This window comes from Telopea speciosissima, chromosome 10, assembly GCF_018873765.1.
Source record: "Telopea speciosissima isolate NSW1024214 ecotype Mountain lineage chromosome 10, Tspe_v1, whole genome shotgun sequence".
In the NCBI taxonomy this organism is placed as follows: domain Eukaryota; kingdom Viridiplantae; phylum Streptophyta; class Magnoliopsida; order Proteales; family Proteaceae; genus Telopea; species Telopea speciosissima.
In genome coordinates this window covers 15,610,043-15,633,914 of record NC_057925.1, presented here as the reverse complement: position 1 = coordinate 15,633,914, position 23,872 = coordinate 15,610,043, and the positions used below count along the sequence as shown (strand labels likewise).

Here is a 23,872-nt window from a genome sequence, read left to right as displayed (position 1 = left end):
TGTCCCCATGGAAAGGCAAAAATCCCTGAAAGTGTGGCGATCATTTTGCGTGGCCCTATGTTTATGCGTATGATCCACATATCGTATGGGACCAGATAGCATTCTCTTTCCGTATATGTTATTTTAAACAATCTCGTGATAGGGTCTTCCTAGTAAACAACTTAAGCCTGTAGAGCCCGAACTAATAGAATCTAATAGAATCTGTCTATTTGTTAGGGACAATATTACTTATTAATTTTTTTTTTCCTTAATATAGTGTTTATTTTATATTAAAAAAAACAGGAAAAAGGACTCTGTTCGGGAGTGTGGCCTACGCCAGCATTCCCATGAGTATATCTCTCTTCTCCCATATGAAAAGACACCTCTAGCCCCTTTGTTTTGAACAGGAGAGAGATACACATGATAGAAAACTGCTACCCCCCCCCCCCAAAAAAAAAAAAACACCTTCAGCTCCTGGCAAAGGCCGGATGTGGCGGTGCACTGCAATACGGCCTTGCGAACTCGACATGTGGACACGGTGACCACCGACGGTGCAAACTCAACTGCACTTTTTCTTCTCGAGCTTGACACTATTAGATGTCGTAAAGTCCACGTGTTGGGCTCGCAAGGCTGCACCACGGTGCACGGCAGCAGCGGATTTTTTCCGGCAAAGGCCCAAAAACCCAAAACTGAAAGGAACTCGAAGTTCAACAAGGGATCGAAGATATTTTCAAGTTCCCAAATAGCCCTTATGAAATATGAACCGTTGGATGGAAACTGGTGTGAATTGCAAAATTGACAAGTCTTTCCAGGGTTCTCTTGAAATTTCTGGGTCATTCCAATTCCCAAGCTTTCAATCAAACATTCTTCTACCAAAAAAAAAAATCAAACATTCTACGACCTTCCTCATGTGTAGCCATGGACTACCCAACCAATATCTAATTTAATATAATTAATCTCATAACCCTTTACTCTCTCTGGAACCATCACGAACACCTGAAACAGAGAACCAGAGCCTCTCTCTCTCTCTCACTATATATACACATCTCATCCACCCCCACAAAGCACAGAAACAAATTAGTTGATCTCTACTACATTCATTTCTCAATTTTCAATTCAGTTTCCCTTTTCATCTTTCATTCTCTGTTCTTTATAAAACCCAAAATGTAGCTAATTCCAAGCATCTTTGGTGGTCGAAGAACCAATGTGTTCGATCCATTCTCTCTGGATATATGGGATCCATTCTTTGACTTCCCTTCCTCCATTTCTCGTCCTCAACTCACAAGCGAAACAACGGCTTTTGTCAATACCCGAATCGATTGGAAAGAGACCCCTGAAGCTCATATCTTTAAGGCTGACCTTCCAGGGCTCAAGAAGGAAGAAGTGAAGGTGGAAGTTGAGGAAGGTAGGGTGTTGCAGATCAGTGGAGAGAGGAACAAAGAGAAGGAGGAGAAGAACGACAAGTGGCACCGGATCGAGCGTAGCAGTGGCAAGTTTTTAAGGAGGTTTAGGTTACCTGAAAATGCAAAGGTGGATCAGGTGAAGGCAACAATGGAGAATGGTGTGCTAACTGTGACTGTTCCTAAGGAGGAAGTGAAGAAGCCTGAGGTTAAGGCCATTGATATCTCTGGCTCAGAGTGAGTGAGTTAGTTCTTCGTGATCTGCTTTTGATGAGAAACTGGGTTTGTTTGGTGATTATAATAATTTGGTTTGAATAGGTTGTTGGGCTTCTTCATATTCTGCTTTGTTTGTCGTTGTTTTTGTTTCGTGTGTATGCTTAATAAGTGGCTCATCAATGGCCATGGAATATGAATTTCCAGTAAAAGGAGCACAGTTTCCTTCTTTTCTTTTCTTTTTTGTTTTTCTCCGGATCTCTCTGTGAATAAGTTATGATTATTGGTTTATATCATCAAATGCCGTCTCCACCATCAAGCTGATAGGCGGATCCGACTCCTCTACTTCCGGCTGCTGGGTACTGTCATGCGCCCCTACACACAAGTGCCGCGAAAGGATCCTAATCCTCTACTGCCGAGTTGCCAGGCAGGACCCTACTACTAAGACACAGCAAGGTGGTACATTATCGCCTTACCGCTGCCCGAGTGGGGGTAAGGTGGTCATTTACCGCTTTGCTATGTCTTGGCAGTAGAGGCTTGTTAGACAGCTCGGCAATAGAGGATACAAATTGGCGGTAGAAAGTACAGTCTTACCTCCCGTTTGGGCAAGGTGCTCGGATAGGGGTAAGATGGTATATTCTGCTTTATTTGTGTGTGGAGCGCACATGGTGCAGGCGGAAGTAGAGGAGTCGAATTGTTGATAGGCAAGGTAACTTTTTAATCTCATAAGTCACCACTTGTCATTTTAGACATGTTGGATACATTTTATTTTTGAAATTCACTTCAAATTTAAAAAATGGGTGCGTCTGTTTGTAACATTCTAGGATACAAACAGATTTTGCAACCGAACTTTTAATTGGCCTTAAACACATAATGTATTTTTATTTGGATTAAAGGTACATAAAGTAATTTCACAGTTCTATGTAAATTTTTTTTTTTTATTCTTTTCTGATTGGCTGATTCCATCACTCCAAGTCTCCAATGCAGTCATGGCAGTGATCCTATCTCCAACAGTTTTTCTGGTATCTACTCTCTCTTCTCTTCCTCTAATGTCACTTCTCTTAGCAACAGATCCGTTAAGCTGAAAGAATTTAAAAACAATGAAGAGAAACTATGCCCTCCAATTTTCTAATACTTGGAAATCATCCTTGCTCTGTTTCACGTGTCATTCCCATATCAATAAAGCTCTTAAAGACAATTAGTCTGAAAATTTTCATTGATTAGCAGATTTCACAATTCCATGATGTACCCCATAAAAGTACTCTGTGATGGAATTAAACGAGGGGAATTGTCCGCCGTGCGCTATTCGAGCATTAGAAGCCAAAGCAATTTAAATACCACCTTTGATGGTTTATGCTTAGCAGTTGAAAACCTTTGTGAAAGGGAGAATGAGGGGAGCGGTGAGTTGCAAGGAGGCAAGAAGTGGCAGGAATGCAGGAATGCAGGATAGCAAGGTGGCAGTGGAGGTCGATTGCTGGCACAAAGAAATGCGGGTGATGAGGGAGGTGGGAGGGCAGGGCCGTAGGGAGAGGAGAGAGGGAGGGAAGGGGAATTTAGCTCGTCTCCAAGGAGGCATGCACCCAGGGTGCTGCTAGGGGTACCCAATGGTTGAGCTGTGCTGCACAAATATCGGCGTACGCCTTGGGATGTGTGCGGCATAGCCCAACGGTTGTCAGTGCCCTGAGTGTTCCCTGCTCCTTGGAGACGATCTTGATCCAGGGAAGGGATGCCAAAGTCGGTGAGAGGGAAGGGGAGAGAGAGACTGGAGACGAAGAAGGGAGGAAGGATAAATTATTGAAAAAACCCTTACTTTAAAAAGTAAGCACATAATATGGGGTAGGCAAATAAGTCCGGTAACCAGGGTGGTTACAAACAGCTTTACCCTTAATAAATATGCTCCAAGTAAATAAAATGTTATTAATTATGAAACTTTATATACATTTTTATTGCAATTTAAAAATGGGTGAGTGTTCTAACCAAGAAGGTTACAAATAGATTTTGTAAATAAACATTTTTACCCATCATATAATGTTGTGACATTTTGATAAAAAGTTTAATATTAAAAAAAATATTAAAATTTTTGAGATTGGTGTGTGGTTTGTGTTATTACATTTTCATAAAAAATAAAAAATAAAAACTAATATTAAAATTTCATAACCATCCTACCTCTCTCTCTCTCTAATATTAAAATTTCATAACCATCCTACCTGTCTCTTTCGGACTTTGTCTCGGCTCTTCCGCTCTCTTTGACAAACTTTGCTTCCCTACAACCCCACGAAAAGGCTCTTGTCCTGCAGTGGCGGGAGCTGGAGCATCCAACCCAGCAAAACGACAGCAAAAACAGGGGTGGGGTGGTCATTTCACAGGTGGGTCCCACCTGGGCCCCACATGTGAAATGACCACCCCTTGAAATCTATGTCTGTTTCAACTATATGATGTATGATTTGTGAGTTCTTGCCTTCTTGGGTTTCCTGAATATTTCTTTTCCAAGCTTTCAATGTCATGTTGTTCTTGTTATTCATCAATAGCAAAGGTAGATTCCAAATGACGATGGTGTTTCTATTGTTCTCTAGCCTTATGGTTTTGAAACCAGTAGAATACATTCCGGCCTTCAATTTTACCAAACCGACGAAGCTGGGCAATGATTTGTTGGATTTGCTCAGCTGTGGGTTTGCGAGTCCCACACCAATACAACTCCTCTAAGGCCCTTAACTGCTCAGGTGTGGGTAGGGGTGGAAATGAATAATCGAAATCCGTGTCCGTATTCATTTAGCACTATCCGAATCCATCCGAAAGCTAAACGGATGTGGATACGGATAGGCTATAGCTATCCGAAAAGCTATATTTATATGTAAACGGATAAAATATCCGATCTGTATACGTGTCTGTTTAGCAGTATTCGAATCCATCCGAAAGCTAATCGGATGCGGATGCGGATGCGGATATAGCACTATCTGAGCCGAATCCAATCCGTTTACATCCCTAGGTGTGGGGTTCCATCGTGTGCTAACTGTAGGTTGTGTTATGAACTCTCACTTGCTTTGCTCTATAATGGATGCTGCAACAAAATATTATTAATTAGAAACATAATCAAGAACCAAGGTTGAGAAAAAATGGAAAAGAAATGGGAAATTTACGAAACACCCCCTGAAAATGGGGCGATACTCAGATCACCCCCTCATATTTGAAAATACTCAGATCACCCCCTCTACACTAACGGTGTTAGTCTGCTGTTAATTATTGTTGTAAAAGGACTACTTTAGCCTTGTACATTGAAAAGACAATTTTAACCCCAAAATCAAGTGGGATGAAGGACTGAAGCGTTTCACCTTCTCCAGCACCGGCACCGGAGCCATATCTTCTCCTTCTCCATCTCCGACCAACCTACATCTGAGACCGGCAACATGATCGCCAGAGGAGGGCGATCGTTCGCCCATGAGTTTCGAGGCCGCCGTGCCGCTGGTTCGGCCACCGCAAAAGGACGGTGGTGGCCTGCTTTTGTGCAAACTTGCAAGACAGTCGTTTAGGTGAGCAAATCCATGGAAGTAGTGTGAAATTGGGTTTTCTTTTAGATGTTTTTGTTGGGAATACTTTGATTCTCAGGTGTTCAAACTGCGGTAATATGGAGTCTGCAAGACTCATATTTGATGAACTCCCTTGGCAAGATACAGTTGAAAGGACATATTTAATTTCTTGGTATGTGAAACAGGGGGATGTTGATACTGCAAGGCTTCTCTTTGATGAAGCATCGATTAAGGATAGAGGGGTTTGGGGTTCTATTATCTTTGGGTATGTGCAGAACAATTGTTTCAAGGAGGGATTTAAAATATATTTAACAGTGTAAAACTAACGGTAGGGACTAATGTGAGTATAGGGCTCTCATGCAAGGGGTGATTTGAGTATTTTCAAATAAGAGGGGGTGATCTGAGTATCGGTCCATTTTCAAGGGGTGTTTCGTAAATTTCCCAAACGAAATTACCTAAATATGGGAAGAGATCAAAGCTATGGAAGAACACATTTTACTAAATGGCATTTTTGTTCTATTGTTGTTCCGAAAACGTTCTTGAGGTTGTTACCATACAACCATATTCATATACAGAACGCTGTTCCAGACCATAAATGCCAAAGAACGTTTTTGGTCAAGAACAAGTGTTCTTTATGAAGACGGTTACCAAACGCAGCCTTAAAGTTGTGTTAGAAAAATAACAATATGGGCATAATTACAAGTGTTGCATCAAGAAATCGCTCAGCGGTCCTTTGAGTGTCATAACCTGCAAAAGACCCTGGGTGGCAAAGGGGAATCGGTGTGGTTCCGGCCAAGGACTCTCCGATGCCTAAGTTAGATCTCTCTGAGCAAACAGATGAGTGTATAGAATTCAAGATGGGTTGAGGGGTAGATTACCTTCCCTTTAATAGTAGAGCATGGCGGCGTGGAGAGTCCCAGTTGATGTAGAGTGTCCTTCGTAGGTGATAGAGTCCCTGAGTAGCAGGGCTCATCCTTGACTGGTTGTCTTCCCGTGAAACATGGTGTCACGCTAGACTTGGTAGTCGTCTTCCTGTGAGACGTGGTGTTATGATAGACTTGGTATCCTTGGTGGATTGACCTATCTACGTGGTAGATGAGGTTCCTGGTACATGAGTCCTTTCAGACTATGTGACTTCAGACTACGTGACTTGATAGGCGGTGGCCTAGAGTCCTTGGTGATGCGGTCTGTGTCTTGTTGATGGCGGTGGTTACTGCCGTGTTTGAGGGAGACTGTGCCCTAGGGATGATGTGTTCGGGGAATCCGTGCTCGGGGTCTTCATCCATGTCTAGTCCGTGCCCAAGCAGTCCGTGCCCAGGCGGTCTGCGCCCAGCTGATCCGTGCCCAGGGTGGTCCGGACCCAGGCCAATCCGCACCCGAGGTGGTCCGTGCCCAGCGCTGATCCGCTCCCGAGGTGGTCCGTGCCCAGCGCTGATCCATGCCCGGGGTCATGCGGTCCGCGCCTGAGTTCAGTTTGGGTCGGTTCTCTCCTGGGTTGGCCTGCTTGGTTCTGGTCCTGAGCTGGCCCTCCTTCTTGGGTTAGGACATGTGGCAATCCCTGATTGGTTGGTGTGAGTTTGGATTCATCATTTGCCCCCACTCTCTTGGAACGAAGTGATCAAGAGAGTATCCTTTGCATTCTTGTACCAATTAGGGGGTTCCCTACAAATAATCTTTTCTCTAAGGATGTGCTTGTGAATTGCCTGGTGAGGGAGAGGTTGTGGGTTCAAACCTCTCCCCTCCTATCTTTTTTATCTCTCTCTCTTTTCCTTGTTGTAAATATATACTCTTGGTCCTTTCTTCTCTTTTCACTTTTCCCTCTTCATTTCTCTTCTTCTCTCTTTCTTGCTCTTCTATTCTTTACTTTTTTGTATCTTCCACTTTTGCTTGGACTTTGAGCTTGGTTACTATTTATTGTGTCCCCTATGTGTTTGCTCTTGGGTCATAATGAAGAGTATTATGCTCCACATGCTTGTCTGATCCTCTTATCTATTAGCCTTGCCCTTGGACTTGGCTTGCTTTGGCGTGCATGGCTTTGGCTTTTGCATTGTGCTCGTGCTCTCGTTCCCGTTGATCTGTGTGTAGCTTGCCTCGGTTGACGCTCGTCCATTGCTCACTATCGACGCATCCGGTTCGCGCCTTGTTCGATTGTCGCCTGCACGGATCCACGCCTATTACTTGATCAGTGCACACCCGCGGTCCGCACCAGGCTCGGGTTCACACCTGCTTGATCGGCGTCCCTCAAGGGTCCATGCCTATTGCTTGATCAGCGCCCATCCCTCGCGGTCCGCGCCTGCTGCTGATCGACGCCCATCCCTTGCGGTTCGCGCCCGTCAAGGGTCCACACTAGTTAAGGGTCCACACCCGCTGATGATCGACTCCCATCCCTCATGGTCTGCGCCCGTCAAGGGTCCACGCCTGCTGCTGATCAATGCCCACTCGCGGTCTGTGCCTGTACCTGTCTGCGGTCTGCACCTGCTCATTGCGCTCAACCCGCGCCTGTACTCGATCGGCGCCCCTGACCACGCCTTGGGTTGTGTCTGGTATGTGTCGTCTTCATTTTCTCTTCTTTTTTTTCTTTTTTTTTTGATTGGTTTTGCATTAGTGGTTGCAGGTTGGCATCCCTCTCTTCTCATCGATTGCTTGGTCTTGGGAGGTCATCGTTCTGAGTAAGTAGTTAGTCTGCTTCATTATTTATCTATGTCATCATCGGACGACTCTGATCCGACTACGGTCGTTATTGGATCAGCTGAGGAGTCCTCTTCGGGGTCGTCATCCCCCGCGGATACTTCTTCTTCTTTGCCTTCCCCTGTTGCTAATGATGGGGAGGAGGAGGTTTCTGGAGGTTCCGCCCCTAGTAGGGGTCGTAGGGCCTCCAGAGCTTCTACCTCAGTTGGCGACCCTAGGAGTAAGTTGGCTCACATTCCTAGCATCTTGACTTCTTCGGACTTGGCATCACTTCGCCAGGAGTACCATATACCCTCTGAAGTTGTGCTTCGCGTCCCTGGACCTGATGACCGTGCTTTCTCCCATCAAGCGAATGACGTCTGCCTTTACCGTATTTTCTTCGCCCATGGTCTTCATTTCCCTATCTCTCATTTTGTGGAGTTGGTGTTGGAGCACTGGTGTCTCACCCCTGGGCAGGTGTTGCCCCGTGTCATTCTGGGTTTCTATGTGTTCTTTGCTCGGATGGGGCGTGCTGCCACCGTTCCTCTGTTCTCTTACTTCTATGTGTTGAAGAAGGGGGAAGGGGGGTGTTACCACTTCGCCCGTCGTCTCCCTAGGGGGTCTCTTGCTGCGCTCGATCCTCTGGTAGGGATCACTAGCTCGGTGAAGTATTGGAGGGATCACTTCTTTTTTGCCATGGTCCCCCGATGTGCACTACGATCTACCTGGGAGGTCATTGATGTCAAGGGGGTGAACCGCCCTCTTGAGTTGAGAGACTTTGAGCACAACTCCCTCCAGCGATGTCAGGGATGCGACCCGTTCAACGTTTGTCAATTGGATTCCGAGGCCTTCTTATGCCTTTGGAAGTTGAGTCCTGGTAAGATATTTGGCTTCTTGGATGTTTGCTTATGTACTTTTCTTCTATGTATCCACTGTTTGACTTGCCTTGTGTTTTTTATTGGTTGTCGTTGTGCAGTGGACATACGACCAGATCTTAGTGTCTTCCCCTCTAACCTGCGAAAGAGGAGTACTTAGACTGCTTCCCTTGGGGATGGTTCTTCTGCTATTGATCCTCCAGTTCCTACTTCTTCTCCTTCCGGGGTCATTGGGACCAAGTGGAAGGGGGGTCCTGATCCCTCTAGTTCAGTGATGACTGGGCCGTGTGTTATCCTTCCGTGTTCGTCTTCTGCCGCCACTGCTCCTGGATCTTCTGCTCCACCCCCCTCGAGAGGCAAAGGGGTGGTCTCCTCTTCTGGTGGCTTGACTGCTGATCCTCCAACCTCCTCCCCTTTGGTGCTACCTTGGGATCTTCAGGAGGGAACGACGTTGACCAGCCGCGGTGTATGCCGAGAGTGGCTGGATATGGGGAGGCTTCCCGGTGAGTATTCAGTCCTACAGGGGTTTAACAACGCATTCTTGACGCAGACCCTCTACCAGGACAGTTTCTGTGAGTTGTGCTTCTCACTCTTTTGCTTTTCATGTTGTTGCTTTTCTTGTACTTGGGCTTGATTCTTTGTGGCTATGTTGATTGCAGGTCCAGCATCGTGTCACGGAGATGGTGCTTCGCCTGGAGAGTCACGCTTTTCGAGAGATCCAGTTGAACCAAAAGTTGCAGGGCTTGGAGAAGGAGCTTCAGGGGCATAAGGTCGCCTGGGAGGAGGTCGTGGCACATAAGAGGAGTATGGCTGAGGAGCTCAGGGTGGCGTCTGCTGCGGCGGCCGAGAGCTCTTCTCGAGTTCACGCTTTGGAGGAGGAGCTTCGTGCCTTGAGGCAGAGTCATGAGGCTGAGGTGTCTGAGGCCGGAGAGCGAGCAGTGGCAGCTTATCAGCAGTCTCCCGAGATCACTGCGTACTTCTATAAGTACAACCAGGAGATATATGATGCGGGCATCCGGGACTTGGCAGTTCATGTTCTGGAGAAGACCCCCGACTATGATTTCTCGGGGTTTCCAAAGGTCACTATGTTGTTACCTGCGACCGCTGTGGCGACCCATGCCTCTCCTGAGGATGGTGTTGTGGTGCCCGAGGAGGGCATGGTCTTACCAAAGGAGAGTGTTGCTCATTGATATGATGTCCTTTGCTGGGTCGGATGTCACTCCTTCGTCAGATGCTCCATGAGTTTGTAGATGTTTTTGGATGTTGAACTTTGGATTGTGATCTCTTTTTGGATTGTATGTACTTAACTTTTTACCTTCTTCGATGTGGATGTTGCATGTATGTGATCCTTGTTGCTTTGATGGTTCTCTTACTTTTGCAACCCCCGGTGCTCTGTAGTCCTTAGTGGTGTTACGTCTTGGTGGTCTATGGACATTGGTGGCCAACGGGCCTTGGTGGCATTATGCCCTGGTGGTCTACGGACCTTGGTGGCCAACGGGCCTTGGTAGCATTACGCCTTGGTGGTCAACGGACTTTGGTGTGGTGGCAGTGATTCGATTGAGTAGTAGAAGACGAGTATTTTCGAAACCAACTCTTTACTTCAATAAAAAAAATTTAAATTATTCTTGAAACAGTGATGCCATCTATTGCTACTACTTTACTGCTACTGTTGGTGGTGGTGTTGCTCTGTCGTTGTTACTTCTACTGATAGTACTTCTTCAGGTGTTTTGAGTTCCAGGTACGGTCTGCCTTCTTACCACCCAGGGTTTTCAAGCGGTATGTCCCTGGACGTATCTTCTTGGAAACTATGCAAGGTCCTTCCCAGTTTGCTGATAGCTTCCCTTCCTTCTGTGGCTATGATGCACTTGCCCTCTTTAGGACTAGGTCCCCTTGGTGGAATAATCATTCTCGCACCTTGGCGTTGTCGTACTTGACTGTGCATTGCTGGTATGCCACGTTTCTCAGTAGTGCCTTCTCTCGTACCTCATCCAGGAAGTCTAGGTTTGCTCGCAGTCCATTTGTGTATGTCCTTTCATTGAAGTGCAGTATTCTGTGGGATATGGCGAGGACTTCTACCGGTGCTAGTGCCTCTGTGCCATATGCTAGGAGGAATGGGCTTTCCCCTGTGAGTGTTCTTACTGTGGTGCGGTATGCCCACAGGACACTTAGTAGTTCTTCGACCCACTTTCCTTTGGCTCCTTCTAGTCTTTTTTTTATTTCATCCAGTAGGGTTTGGTTTGTTACCTCCACCTGACCATTGGCCTGTGGGTATGCTACTGAAACAGGCCGATAGTCAATGTTGTAGCTTTGGCAGAAGGCTCTGAACTTGGGGTTGTTGAATTGCTTCCCATTGTTGGAGACTATGATTTTTGACACATCGAACTTGTAGATGATGTCGTCACGGACGAACTTCTCCATCTCATTCTCTGCGATCTTGGCCAATGGTTTGGCCTCTACCCACTTGGTAAAGTAGTCGATGACGACCACTAAGTACTTGCGATTGCCTGATGCTACTGTGAAGTCCCCCAAGATGTCTACCCCCCACATGGCAAAGGGAATAGGGTTGAGGATCGATGTCAGTTTGGTGGCTGGTAGATGGAGTACTGGGGGGAACAATTGACATTGCTCACAACTCATAAGCCTTGACGTACTGTATTGCTTCCTCTTGCATTCTTGGCTAGTAGAGTCCTTATCAGAAGATTTTATAGGCTAGATTTCATCCTCCCATGTGGCTTCCACAGATCCCCTCATGTACCTCTGCCAGGGCATATTGGGCTCCCTTGGTTCCTAGGCACCGAAGCAGTGGTGTTGTGGCCCCCCTCTTATACAGTACTCCATCCAGGATGGTGTACTTTGCAACTCTCATCCGTATCTTCCTTACTTCGACCTTGTCTTCTGGTAAGACGTCGTTCTGTAGGTAGTTGAGTATAGGGTCCATCCAGCTAGGCCCCTCCTTGATTTCATTGACTTGCTTCTCCAGGTATGTTGGTTCAGGCAATATTTCCCCGTACACTGCACTGACCAAGTTTTTGAGTTCATCATTGGCTAGCCTAGACAGTACGTCGATAGTGGCATTCTCGATCCTGGGAACCCAAACCATCTCGAACTTCATGAACTCTCCGATCAACTCTTGAGCACGTGCTAGGTATGACGCCATTCGATCGACTTTTGCTTCGTATTCTCCATTCACCTGGTTCACTACAAGCTGGGAGTCACTCCGGATGGATAGGTGTGTGACTTGAATGGCTTTAGCCACGCAGAGTCCAACGAGTAATGCCTCGTACTCTACTTCATTATTGGATGCTGGGAAGGCGAACAGAAGAGCATACTGGATTCAAAATCCTTCGGGGCTGGTGAGTATAAAACCAGCTCCGCTTCCTGTGGCGTTACTCGAACCATCCACGAACATCTCCCACGATCCTCGGTCCTCTGGTTCCTCTGCTTCTAACTCAGTCTCAGGTAGGGTGCATTCGACGATGAAGTTCGCCGGGGCTTGGCCTTTAATGGCCATCCTGGATTGGTACCTGATGTCGTGTTCGCTCAGTTCAACCGCCCAAACGATCAATCATCGAGAGATGTCTGGCTTGTGCAGTACCTTCTTCAATGGTAGGTTGGTGAGGACTGTGATGGTATGGGCTTGGAAGTAAGGTCTGAGCTTCCTAGCAACGATTACTAGTGTGTATGCTACCTTCTCAATCCTTGTGTACCCGGTCTCTGCATCAATTAAGACATGGCTAACATAATAGATGAGTCTCTGTATCTTACCCTCTTCTTTTAGTAGCACTATGCTCACCGTGACGGGGGTCGCTGTCAAGTAGATCTGCAACTCTTCGTTGGATTTTGGGCGCCCAAGCAATGGTGGATTCTTGAGGTATACCTTCAATTCTTCAAACGCCCTCTGGCACTCCTCTGTCCATGCAAAGTCTTTAGGACTTCGGAGCTTCTTCAACGTCTTGAAGAATGGCAAGCACTTGTCTCCTGACGGTGACATGAACCTTGAGAGGGCAGCGATCCTCCCATTCAATCTTTGTATTTCTCTAACTGTCCGAGGTGGTGCCATCTCTTGGATAGCCTTGATCTTGGATGGGTTGGCTTTTATTCCCTGTACTGAGACCATGAACCCTGAGAATTTTCCTGACGTCACCCCGTAGGTGCACTTCACAGGGTTTAGCTTCATCTAGTTCCTTCTTAGCACGGTGAACACTTCTTCCAGGTCGGTCAGGTGTTGCTGGGCTTGGACGCTCTTCACGAGCATATCATCCACGTACACCTCCATGTTGCGCCCAATCCGTTCCTCGAACATCTTGTTGACCATCCTCTGGTAGGTAGCCCCTACATTCTTCAATCCAAACAGCATGACATGATAACAGTAGTTCTACTTGTCCGTTCGAAAAGCGGTGTAAGACTCGTCATCCTCATGCATGAGGATCTGATTGTAGCCAGAATAGCCGTCCATGAAACTCAGCATCTCATGTCCGACGGTGGCGTCAATCAGCAGATCAATCCTGGGTAGTGGGTACTTATCTTTTAGGCATGCCTTGTTCAAGTCAGTGTAGTCGACGCACATTCTCCACTTCCCATTGGGCTTGGGTACCATGACCACATTCGCGAGCCAGGTAGGGAACTTCTCTTCTCATATGAATCCTACTCAACTCAACTTCTCGACCTCTTCTTTGATGGCTGCCTGTCGGTCGAGGGTGAAATTTCTTCTCTTCTGCTGGACGGGCTTCCTAGTTGGGTCTACATGCAGTCTGTGCTCTGCTATGGATCTGGGTATGCCTAGCATGTCTGCAATTGACCATGCGAAGACATCCATATTAGCTTGGAGGAGGTGCCCCAGTTCATCCTTCTGTTCGTTGTTCCATAGTGAGCCAATCTGCACGACCTTGGAAGGGTCATCCTTGTTGAGTGGCCAGGGGATGAGGTCTTCCACCGGCCTACCTCTCTTTCTATTAGTTCGTCTCTCTGGTCACTGACCAGGTTCTTTATGCACAATGCCATCCCCCATATGTTTCCTTTGTTCTTCTTTACGAAGGTGGCATAGCAGTCTCTAGCCTTCTTCTGATCACCTCGAACTTCCCCCACTCCGTTGTCAGTGGGGAACTTCATCTTCAGGTGGAGTGGAGAGACCACACCTCTAAGGGCTATTAGGGAAGGTCGCCCTAGAAGGCCATTGAACGACACCACGGACCTGACGACCATGAAGTTTACCATGATGGTCACTTGTCGAGGGTGCTCTCCAAAGGTGACGGGTAGCTCTATGGTGCCTCTGATGGAGGCTGTGGAGCCCGAGAATCCATGAAGGTAGGTGGGCTCTGGCTTGAGTTGATCGTCTCCGAATTTGAACTTACGGTAGGCTTCCAGTGAGAGTACATCCACGGACGCCCCTGTATCTATCAGCACCCTGTGTACGGGTCGGTTGGCTATCTCTACCTATACGACCAGGGCATCCTCATGTGGAAAGCTCACACCTTCCAAGTCCTCATCAGAGAAGGAGATCACCGTCTCGGTCTTTGCTATCTTGCTTGGCTTCTTTGCTACTCCCACGAACTTGACATGGGCTTTAGCCTTCCTGGTTGATTCTTGCCCCGGTCCTCCAAGTATAGTGAGGATGGGGGCTCCCTTGGTACTACTGGGCTCTGCTACATCTCTCCTTTCATCAGTACGGTCTCTCTCCCTATCTTGGTCCGCTCTTCTTTCTTCCCTCATTGGTTCTCTTTCTCGGTCACGTCCTCGATCTCCTTAGCCCGAACGGCCATCACGTCTCCCCTTCACGTACTTATTCAAACTCCCTATTCTCACAAGGCCTTCTATCTCCCTCTTCAGTTGGTAGCAGTCTTCTGTGTCATGCCCATAGTCCTTGTGGAAGAGATAATACTTGTTAGGGTTGCGCTTCTCAGGTCCTGCTAGCAGGGTCATGGCCATCGGATTAGGTCACGATTCTGGATCTGCATAAGGATTTGGGACCTGGTGGTGTTCAGCGGTGTGAACTCCAGATTGCCTGCTCTCTTACTCCTCTCTGGGCAGCGGCCACTTCTTTCTGATGGCGATCGCCTTTCTCCTACCGATGCTCGGTCCTCAACCTCTTATTATCTTTACGATCCTCTGGTGCTGACCTCTTATTGTCCTGTGGCTTGGCTTCGATTGCCTTCTTCCGAGCTTGTACTATCTTGGCCATGTTGGCGAACTCGTTGCATCGCTCCAGGAGCTCCTTCATAGTCCTGGTCTCATGACGTGCTAGGTCCTTGATCAGCTCCATGTCTCGGATGCCCCCAGCCAAGGCAGCATGCTGGGTCTGGTCGTCTAGGTCTAGGTCTCTGACTTCTAAGGATTCCTTAGTGAACCTGCTGACATGCTCCCTGAGGGACTCCCCAGCATTTTGTATCATGTTCAGTAGATTGACCGTGGTCTTCTTTCGCTTGACGCTGCTCTGGAAGCGGGTCACGAACTGTTCGCATAGCTCTGCAAATGACCCAATCGATCGTGGTCGTAGTATGGAAAACCATGAGGTCGTTGTACCCTTGAGAGATGCAGGAAATGCTCGACAGGATACCATGTCTGATCCACCATATAGGGTCATCATCCCGTTGAAATAATTGATATAGTCGTTAGGGTCGGTGGTAGCACTGTAGAGTTCAAAGGTGGGTAGCTTGAACCTGGATGGGAGTGAGGCTGACATGATCTCTTCTGAGAAGGGGTATTGTCCAGGGATTGAGTGTGTCTCACCCTTGGTTTGCTTCTTCAATCCTTCTAGCTTCTCGTCCAACTCTCGGAGTCTTTTGTTTAGTTCTTCATCCCATGTTTGTCCTTCATGTCTGACTGGTCGTTCGCTGCGAGCTCGTTTGCATCCTCTCTTGGAAGTCCCTTCCCGTCTCGACTGTTGGTGAGATGGTGAAGGGTCACGTCATGATGAATCTTGTCTTGACCGCGAGGGGCTTGCTTCACGGTAAGTCTGGCTTTGCTCTGGTACATAACTTCCTCCTAGTCGACCATCAAACACCGACCTCTGGAAGGACCCTTCAGGGTTAGGTACTACGGATCGGTGTGATGGTGTTCTCCCCTGATTTGACCGTGCTGGAGGATCCGCTGATCTCCCCCTAGGTTGGGAAGGCTCTCCCCGCTGCCTGGTGTGCCTCTCTGATCTGTCACCCCTAGGAGGGGACTTCCTAGGGCTCTGTTCCCGTCGAGGGTCCGTCCTGCGACGGTGAGATGTTGCACGTTGCCTTAGGTAGTCGCGGAAGAGTTATTGATCCCCGAGGATCTGTCTCTGTAGGTCATTGATCTGACCCATAATTGTTGGGGCATTGGAGTCAGGTACTACCTCCACCACTACTTCATTGTTGGGTTCGACTACTGCAACTTGATCATCATCTGGGATCTCCCTCTCTAGAGAGACATGGTCAGTGGCTCTGCGACGTGAACTCTCTGGAGGAGGCGATCCGTTCCCCTCCCTCGCAGCATTGTTGGTGGAGGGAGCGGTCTTCTTACCTCGTGGTGCCATGGAATGATTATAAGAACAAGTTAGTAGGTACGATGGCTAGTGTCGTTCCCACAGACGGCGCCAATCTGTTGCGTCAAGAAATCGCTCAGCGGTCCTTCGAGTGCCGTAACCTGCAAAAGACCCTGGGTGACAAAGGAAAACCAGTGTGGTTCTGACCTAGGACTCTCCGATGCCTAAGTTAGATCTCTCTGAGAAAACAGATGAGTGTATAGAACTCAAGATGGGTTGAGGGGTAGATTACCTTCCCTTTAATAGTAGAGCATGGCGGTGTGGAGAGTCCTAGTTGATGTAGATTGTCCTTCATAGGTGATAGAGTCCCTAAGTAGCAGGGCTCATCTTTGACTGGTTGTTTTCCCGTGAAACGTGGTGTCACGCTAGACTTAGTAGACGTCTTCCTGTGAGACGTAGTGTTATGATAGACTTGGTATCCTTGGTGGATTGACCTATCTACGTGGTAGATGAGGTTCCTGGTACATGGGTCATTTCAGACTACGTGACTTGATAGGCGGTGGCCTAGAGTCCTTAGTGATGCGGTCTGTGTCTTGTTGATGGCGGTGGTTGCTGCTGTGTTCGAGGGAGACTATGCCCGGGGATGATGTGTTCGGGGAATCCGTGCTCGGGGTCATGCAGTCCGCGCCTGAGTCCGATTTGGGTTGGTTCTCTCCTGGTTGGCCTGCTTGGTTTTGGTCCTGAGCTGGCCCTCCTTCTTAGGTTAGGACACGTGGCAATCCCTGATTGGTTGGTGTGAGTTTCGGTTCATCAACAACACTTACCTGTTTTGTGTGGCAGTTTCTATGTCACCGAAATATCCTCGTAGAAATTAGAGAAGGGATTGATAGCACCAATACCATCCTTTTATATCACTTGAATTATCAAATCTATGCTTTGAGTTGAGTCGTACTAACGTACTTTCCTTAAGGTATTTGAACGCCCCAAATATGTGTAGACCGGGTTGATCCTTCGTTCTCAACTTCAAGATAAAACAACTCCAATCACAAATGGCAGCACCCCAAGTGTGATTACAAATAGGCAGTATTCGAAGGTAATACTCACTAACTCAGACACACGATGATAGAAAGGAAAACAAAAGTAAGAATGTTTTCAAAACAATATTAGAGAAATAAGCAAGACCTCCTCTCTTTATATAGGAGAAGAAGAGACACTACTAAGAGATGTCTCCAAAAGATATGCTCTAAACCATGTCTTTTTTCACAAGACTTGTTTGTTGGCCATTCAAACTAGTTTTTCAATAGGCACACCGTTGGCTATTTAGGTATCTATTAGAAAAGGACATAATCCTCTAACACATTTTTTATAAAATAAAATAATATTTTGAATCAGTAATTTTTAAATCGTTTAAAATTCCAACAAGTTGGGGGGGGTGTTTATTCTCTACAGTGGTGACAACAGGAGCAAGGGATTTCGTCTACACAAACAGCTCCGCTATGGCTGTCGTTGCTACTGATTAGCTCTAACGTTGGGACGAGAGAGGGATCTGTTTCCACTGCCACAGCGAAGGGCTACACACTCGATATTCTTTTGAAAGAACAAAAAGTACGATAAAATTGAAATCCCTTTTTTTTACTACTGAAGAATCAATCTGCAAATGAAAGTTTGAAGAACTATATATCGTATCCGAGTTCAACTGTTTATAGCAGGGAAGACGGAGATCCTAGATAACATGAGAGAGAGAGAGAGAGAGATTCTCACCGGAGGACCCAATGATTACCGTGAGGGACTCAATATGATGAAGCGAGTCATGCGAAATTAATTTCTATCAAAAGTTATTGTCGGAGCCACCCACCCTTCAATTTGTATCTAGTGTAAAGGCTGCCTAATCCTTCAGGGGTGTTTAGCGTCACATTTCGAAAAGTCAGAGACGAAGAAGAAGGGGATTTAGGATGGGAAAGAGAGAAGAAGGGGGAAATTACAGAGAAAACCCTTGTCTCAAGTAATTGGTAAATAGTATAAGATGGGTAAATGGGTAAATATGTCCGGCTACAACTCATTGTTGTAATCGGATTGATTACAAATAGCTTTTCCATTTAAATAGAGGGAAATTTATGTTTACCATCCCTGTGTTTTCAAACAATTATGTCTATCACTCCTAAGATTTCATTTATTTCATAAACTTCCCTATATTTTGAAAGATTCTTTCAATCATATCCCCCCGTTAGATGAGAACAGTTAAGTGATGATGTCATCACCCAAATATTAACTAAATGCTCATAATACTCGTAATGAAGGTACTTTTCCATACTGTTAGATGAGAACAGTTAAGGATTGGTCATGGGAACTCTTTTCAATCTTATGTGATATCAGAACTTTCCATGTTTTTCTAATATATGTTAGAGGAAAAGAACATAGTCGAGTGTAACGTGCGATTCTTGCGCCTAGACACAGGGTTGTGAGAAATGATCGTCGTGTCCCCATGGAAAGACGAAAATCCTTTAAGGCATGGCCTGTGTCTATGCGCAAGATCCACGTGCCGCACAGGACCAGATAGCGTTCTCTTTCCTTATATGTTATTTTAAACAATCTCGTGATAGGGTCTTCCTAGCAAACAACTTAAGGGTGTGTTTGGTTGTGTAAATCTGTTGGAGCCTGTATTGATTTTGGATGGTTATCCACAGAATTACCATCTGTGGATTCGTTATTCTGGAAAATAAACTATTTGGTTATTATGATTTTGTGACGTGAATCTTCTTGAAAATCTATTTGGTTATCCTAATTTTGTCAGTTGATAAAATATTAGTTTTTTAAAATTAAATATCAAATTTTAATTAAATAGTAGTTTTTATTTAATTTATTATTAATGTTTTATTTAAAAATATATAAGCAAAATATTTAACTTAAAAATGGTATTTTATTTATTAAATATAAGATATTTATTTTGTTAACTATTAGTGTTTTATTTAATTAAATATTAGCAATTTATTTTTAATAAAATATTAATTATTAAAAATATTTTGTTAAAAATATTACTTCCAGGTTGAATCATGATATTTAAATGTACTATGGAATCAGATGATCCAGATGTGAGTTCGCCTCTTAAGATGAACTCAGAAATGAAGCAACTTTAGTACAAAAAGTGGAATCAGGTGGTTCTCTTAATTTTGTAGCATTACACAATCAAACAGTTTTAATAATTGAGAATCACGATTCCACGAAATTACCACCTTTGGATTTATGCAACCAAAAACACCCTAAACTTGTTGAGCCCGAACTAATAGAATCTGTCTAGTTTTTAGGGACAATGTTATTAATTTCCTTTTTGCTTTATATAGTGTTTATTTTACATTTAAAAAAAAAAAAAAAAAACTCTATCAGGAGTGTGGCCTATGCTAACATTCCCATGAGTCTATCTCTCTCCTCCCCATATGAAAAGATACATTTGCCCCTTATTTTGAGGAGGAGAGAGAGACACATGGGAGTGCTGCCTTATCCCTTATAGAAAATTACTTCTTCCCCCCCCTCTCCAAAAAAAAAAAAGCTTTAGCTCCCCGTCAAAGGCCGAAGAGCCCAAAACTTAAAGGAACTCGAAGTTCAACCAAGAGTAGAAGATATTTTCTTTTTTGGAGAATAAGGAGATTGTATTATAAATTGGTAATGATTACAGTATATTTAACGGGATCATTAATACCCATGGTATTCTATGTGCCAAAAAGATTTTGTCAATCCGGGCAGCTGGGCTGCATGTGTGAGGCGGTGCGCATTGACCGTCTTACCCCTATTTGGGCAAGGCGCTCGGGTAGGGATAAGGTGGTAAATGCAAGTCGCCTCATCTCTGGCGCTGCACGTGCAACCCAGGGATCGGGATCCTCTACTGTCGAGCTGCTCGGCAGGACAGTGAAGCCGAGACACAGTGAGGCACTCAATGATCGCCTTACTCCCACTCGGGCAAGGCGGTCACTGCATGCCTTACTGTGTCTGGACTGCACGGTCCTGCCGGGCAGCTCGACAATAGAGGATCTGGATTGGCAACCCAGCTGCCCGGATTGACAGGAGCCGAGTCCATTCCATGTGCCCAACTTAATCATTGAGAACCAATGAACTTGGAGTTATGCACCAGGCCACTCTTAGCCGGACTCCTGTCTCGTTGTCGAACCACGTTCCCAAATAGCCCTTATGAAATATAAATCGTTGGATGGAAAGTAGTGTGAATTGCAAAATAGACAAGTCTTTCTAGGGTTCTCTTGAAATTTCTGGGTCATTCCAATTCCCGAGCTTTCAATCAAACATTCTACGACCTTCCTCATGTGTAGCCATGCCCAACCCAACCAATAGCTAATTTAATATAATTAACCTCATAACCCTTTACTCTCTCTGGAACCATCACGAACACCCGAAACAGAGAACCAGAGCCTCCCTCTCTCTATATATACACATCTCATCCACCCCCACAAAGCACAGAAACAAAGTAGTTGATCTCTATTGTATTCATTTCTCAATTTTCAATTCAGTCTTCCTTTTCGTCTTTCATTTATCTGTTCTTTAGAAAACCCAAAATGTCGCTAATTCCAAGCATCTTTGGTGGTAGAAGAAGCAATGTGTTCGACCCATTCTCTCTGGACATATGTGATCCATTCTTGGACTTCCCTTCCTCCATTTCTCGTCCTCAACTCACAAGCGAAACAACGGCTTTTGTCAACACCCGAATCGATTGGAAAGAGACACCTGAAGCTCATATCTTTAAGGCTGACCTTCCAGGGCTCAAGAAGGAAGAAGTGAAGGTGGAAGTTGAGGAAGGTAGGGTGTTGCAGATCAGTGGCGAGAGGAACAAAGAAAAAGAACAGAAGAACGACAAGTGGCACCGGATCGAGCGTAGCAGTGGCAAATTTTTAAGGAGGTTTAGGTTACCTGAAAATGCAAAGGTGGATCAGGTGAAGGCAGCAATGGAAAATGGTGTGCTCACTGTGACTGTTCCTAAGGAGGAAGTGAAGAAGCCTGAGGTCAAGGCCATTGATATCTCTGGCTGAGGAGTTAGTTTTTTAATTCGTGATCTGCTTTTGATGAGAAACTGGGTTTGTTTGGTGATTATAATAATTTGGTTTTAATAGGTTGTTGGGCTTCTTCGTATTCTGCTTCGTTTGTGTCTGTGTTTGTCTTTGTTTCGCGTGTACGCGCTGTAAATAAGTGGCTCATCAATGGCCATGGATCCTTTCTATATTTCCAGTAAAAGGTGCATACTTTTCCTTTTTTTCTTTCTCCTCCCCCTCCACCCCTGGGATCTCTCTGTCAATAAGTTATGATTATTGGTTTATATCATCAAATGCATCTCCACAATCAAACTGATAAGCAAGGCAACTTTTTAATCTCACAAGTCACCACTTGTCATTTCGGACACATTGTTAAATACATTTAATTTTTGAAACCCATTTCAAGTTGGGGAGAATGTTCTTTGTGCCGCAGCGCAGGCTGTGCCCAGGCACATGGGCAACCTGTGCAGGGGTAGGGTGGCCATTGTGCTCACCCCTATGTGCCTGGGCGTAGCTTACGTTGTGGCATAGAGAACGGCACCCCTTAAAAAATATGCTCCAAGTAAATAAAATGTTATTCAATGTGAAACTCTATATACATTTTTCTTGCAATTTAAATATAGGCCAAATGTTCTGGGGCGCAGGTTGAGCCCAGAGGTCTCAGACACATGAGCGTGGGCAAAATGATCACCCTTTTTTTTTTTTTTTGATCAACACAGAGATACTTATATATTAAGGAGATGGCAAATTCTTAACAATGTTCAAAGACACAAGGTACATTAGTCCGGGTAGTATATTTAGCTAATGATATTAGCCAAGTTAATAAGGTAGAGTTTGTCAAATGCTTGAAAGAAACATCTTTGGCTCCATCCAAAATTTGCAAGAAATATTTTAATACTTCAAAAGACCAAGGAGAATGGGATGGAGTTGGAAGAAGTCCAGGTAGTGCCGTGTTGGAACACCAAATTTCTTTCAGCTTCAAACCTCTCAAGGCAGCACAGGCTAAACCGGTGAGGATTGCAGTTAACTCCGGTTCCAATTCATGATTATTTTTAATCTGTCCTGTAGTCAACAAAATGAATTTGTCATATAGCAAAATGCCAAATGCCCATCCAAAATAACCTATGTCTCCAGAATCAGACCCTGCGCATAACAAAACAAGGAAGTCTAGAATAGGTAAATCAAGCCTAGAGAGATTAGAAATAGCCACATCAGTAGTTGATATTACATCCAAATTAAAAAACAGGAGGATTAGGCTTAACGGAATTAAAGACACAATAGTTTCTAAAATCCCAAATAAAATAGTAGGTGATGATAAAAACAGAAAAAAAAAAAACTAAATGAGAGAGAGCTTATCAAGCTTGCGGCTTAAGAGAGTAGAAATACATAAATGTCTCAGAGATGGGGATTAAATGAATTCTGTCCTCAGACCCAAAGGACCAGCTGCCCAGATATGTTTAACCCAATCACAAGAGAGGAAGATATGTCAGAGTGTCTCATTACAAATGCCACAGAGAGTAAAAGTGAAGTTGACCTGAGTCCATTTCAAATAGTATCCTTAATCGGAATCCCTGCATTTAATATACGCCAAATAAAAAAATTTAAATTTGAGATGAAGATTGAGTTTTCAAGAAAATTTCCACCAAGTGGCACAAGAAAAATCATTAATGATCATCCTACCCCCCTGAATACTCAGTCCATGTGTATAGGCGTAGGCTGCGCTGCAGGACAGAGATCATCAACCCTTAAATATAATAAAAGGGCATTCTTAGGCAACACATGATTTACAGTGAATCAGATCAAAGAAGGACACAATTTATAAATTTAATTCCTAGAGAATCCTATCGAGAAACACTATCAAAGGAGTAAAATAGGGATAATAGTATTCCCCCGTCCACCTCCCTCTCCCTGTCCAGCTCTCCATCTCCTCCCGCTCCCCCACCATGTGCATGGCCCTTCCCTCCTCCAGCTGTCTGAGACCACAATGGTGTTTGATATTCCTTCTTGCGACAATGTTACTGGTTTTCATTCCAAGCCTAAGGAGAAGGCTATGGACTATTCGTCTTCTTCCTCTCGAAACCATTCATCCCAAACCCATAGGGCTGCTGCTGCAGAGAAAGGGCTTGAAGTGGAGGTGAAAAGAAAGATCCTCCTCATGGTCGTCATGGTCCTTTAAAAAAACAATTAGACTCTCTCCGGTCAGTATCTCTATGAGAACAATCCCCCGTAAGGTCCTGTTTGTTTAGTAGAATAGTTTGCAAGGGGTGGGAAATTTGTGGTAAAATATTGACATGACATTGCAACAATCCTACCTCATGTTGTTTGTTTGAAGGGAGTGGAAATGTTGAGATAATGGAGGGAACATAATCATTACCATTGTTTACTGACATGACATTGCAAATCGCATAATTTTTCTACCTCTTGACTTTACAACCATGGAATGCACAGTAATCCATCAACTCTTTACTTTTCAAAACACATGAGACCACCTCTCACTAATCCCACAACTCTTCCACCCCATAAACCCCTCTAAACAATAATTTGGATTCTTTACTATTGAGCTGCTTGGCAGGACCCTACTGTTAAGACACAATAAGGCGATAAATAACTATCTTACCACCCACTCGGGCAAGGCTTTCGAATAGGGGTAAAATGGTAATTTAATGCCTTACTATTTCTTGATAATAAGGTCCTATCGGGCAGCTCGGCAGTAGAGGATCAGGATCATCTAAAC

General features: G+C 45.1%; 1 protein-coding gene and 1 pseudogene across 1 annotated transcript; both read left to right on the top strand.

Moving 5' to 3' along the window:
- The first annotated feature begins 1,143 nt into the window (after nt 1–1,143).
- LOC122643321 lies at nt 1,144–9,664 on the top strand (annotated as a pseudogene).
- Nucleotides 9,665–20,634: 10,970 nt separating this feature from the next.
- Nucleotides 20,635–22,126, top strand: LOC122641741 (17.8 kDa class I heat shock protein-like). Its single transcript, XM_043835033.1, has 2 exons — nt 20,635–21,141; nt 22,115–22,126. Exon 1 carries the CDS (start codon nt 20,668–20,670, stop codon nt 21,136–21,138), a length of 471 nt encoding a protein of 156 aa, XP_043690968.1. The 5' UTR covers nt 20,635–20,667; the 3' UTR covers nt 21,139–21,141; nt 22,115–22,126.
- Nucleotides 22,127–23,872: the final 1,746 nt, after the last annotated feature.

Coding starts and splice junctions, on each gene's coding strand:
- LOC122641741 (XM_043835033.1), top strand. CDS start 20,668: ATGTCGCTAATTCCAAGCATCTTTGGTGGTAGAAGAAGCAATGTGTTC.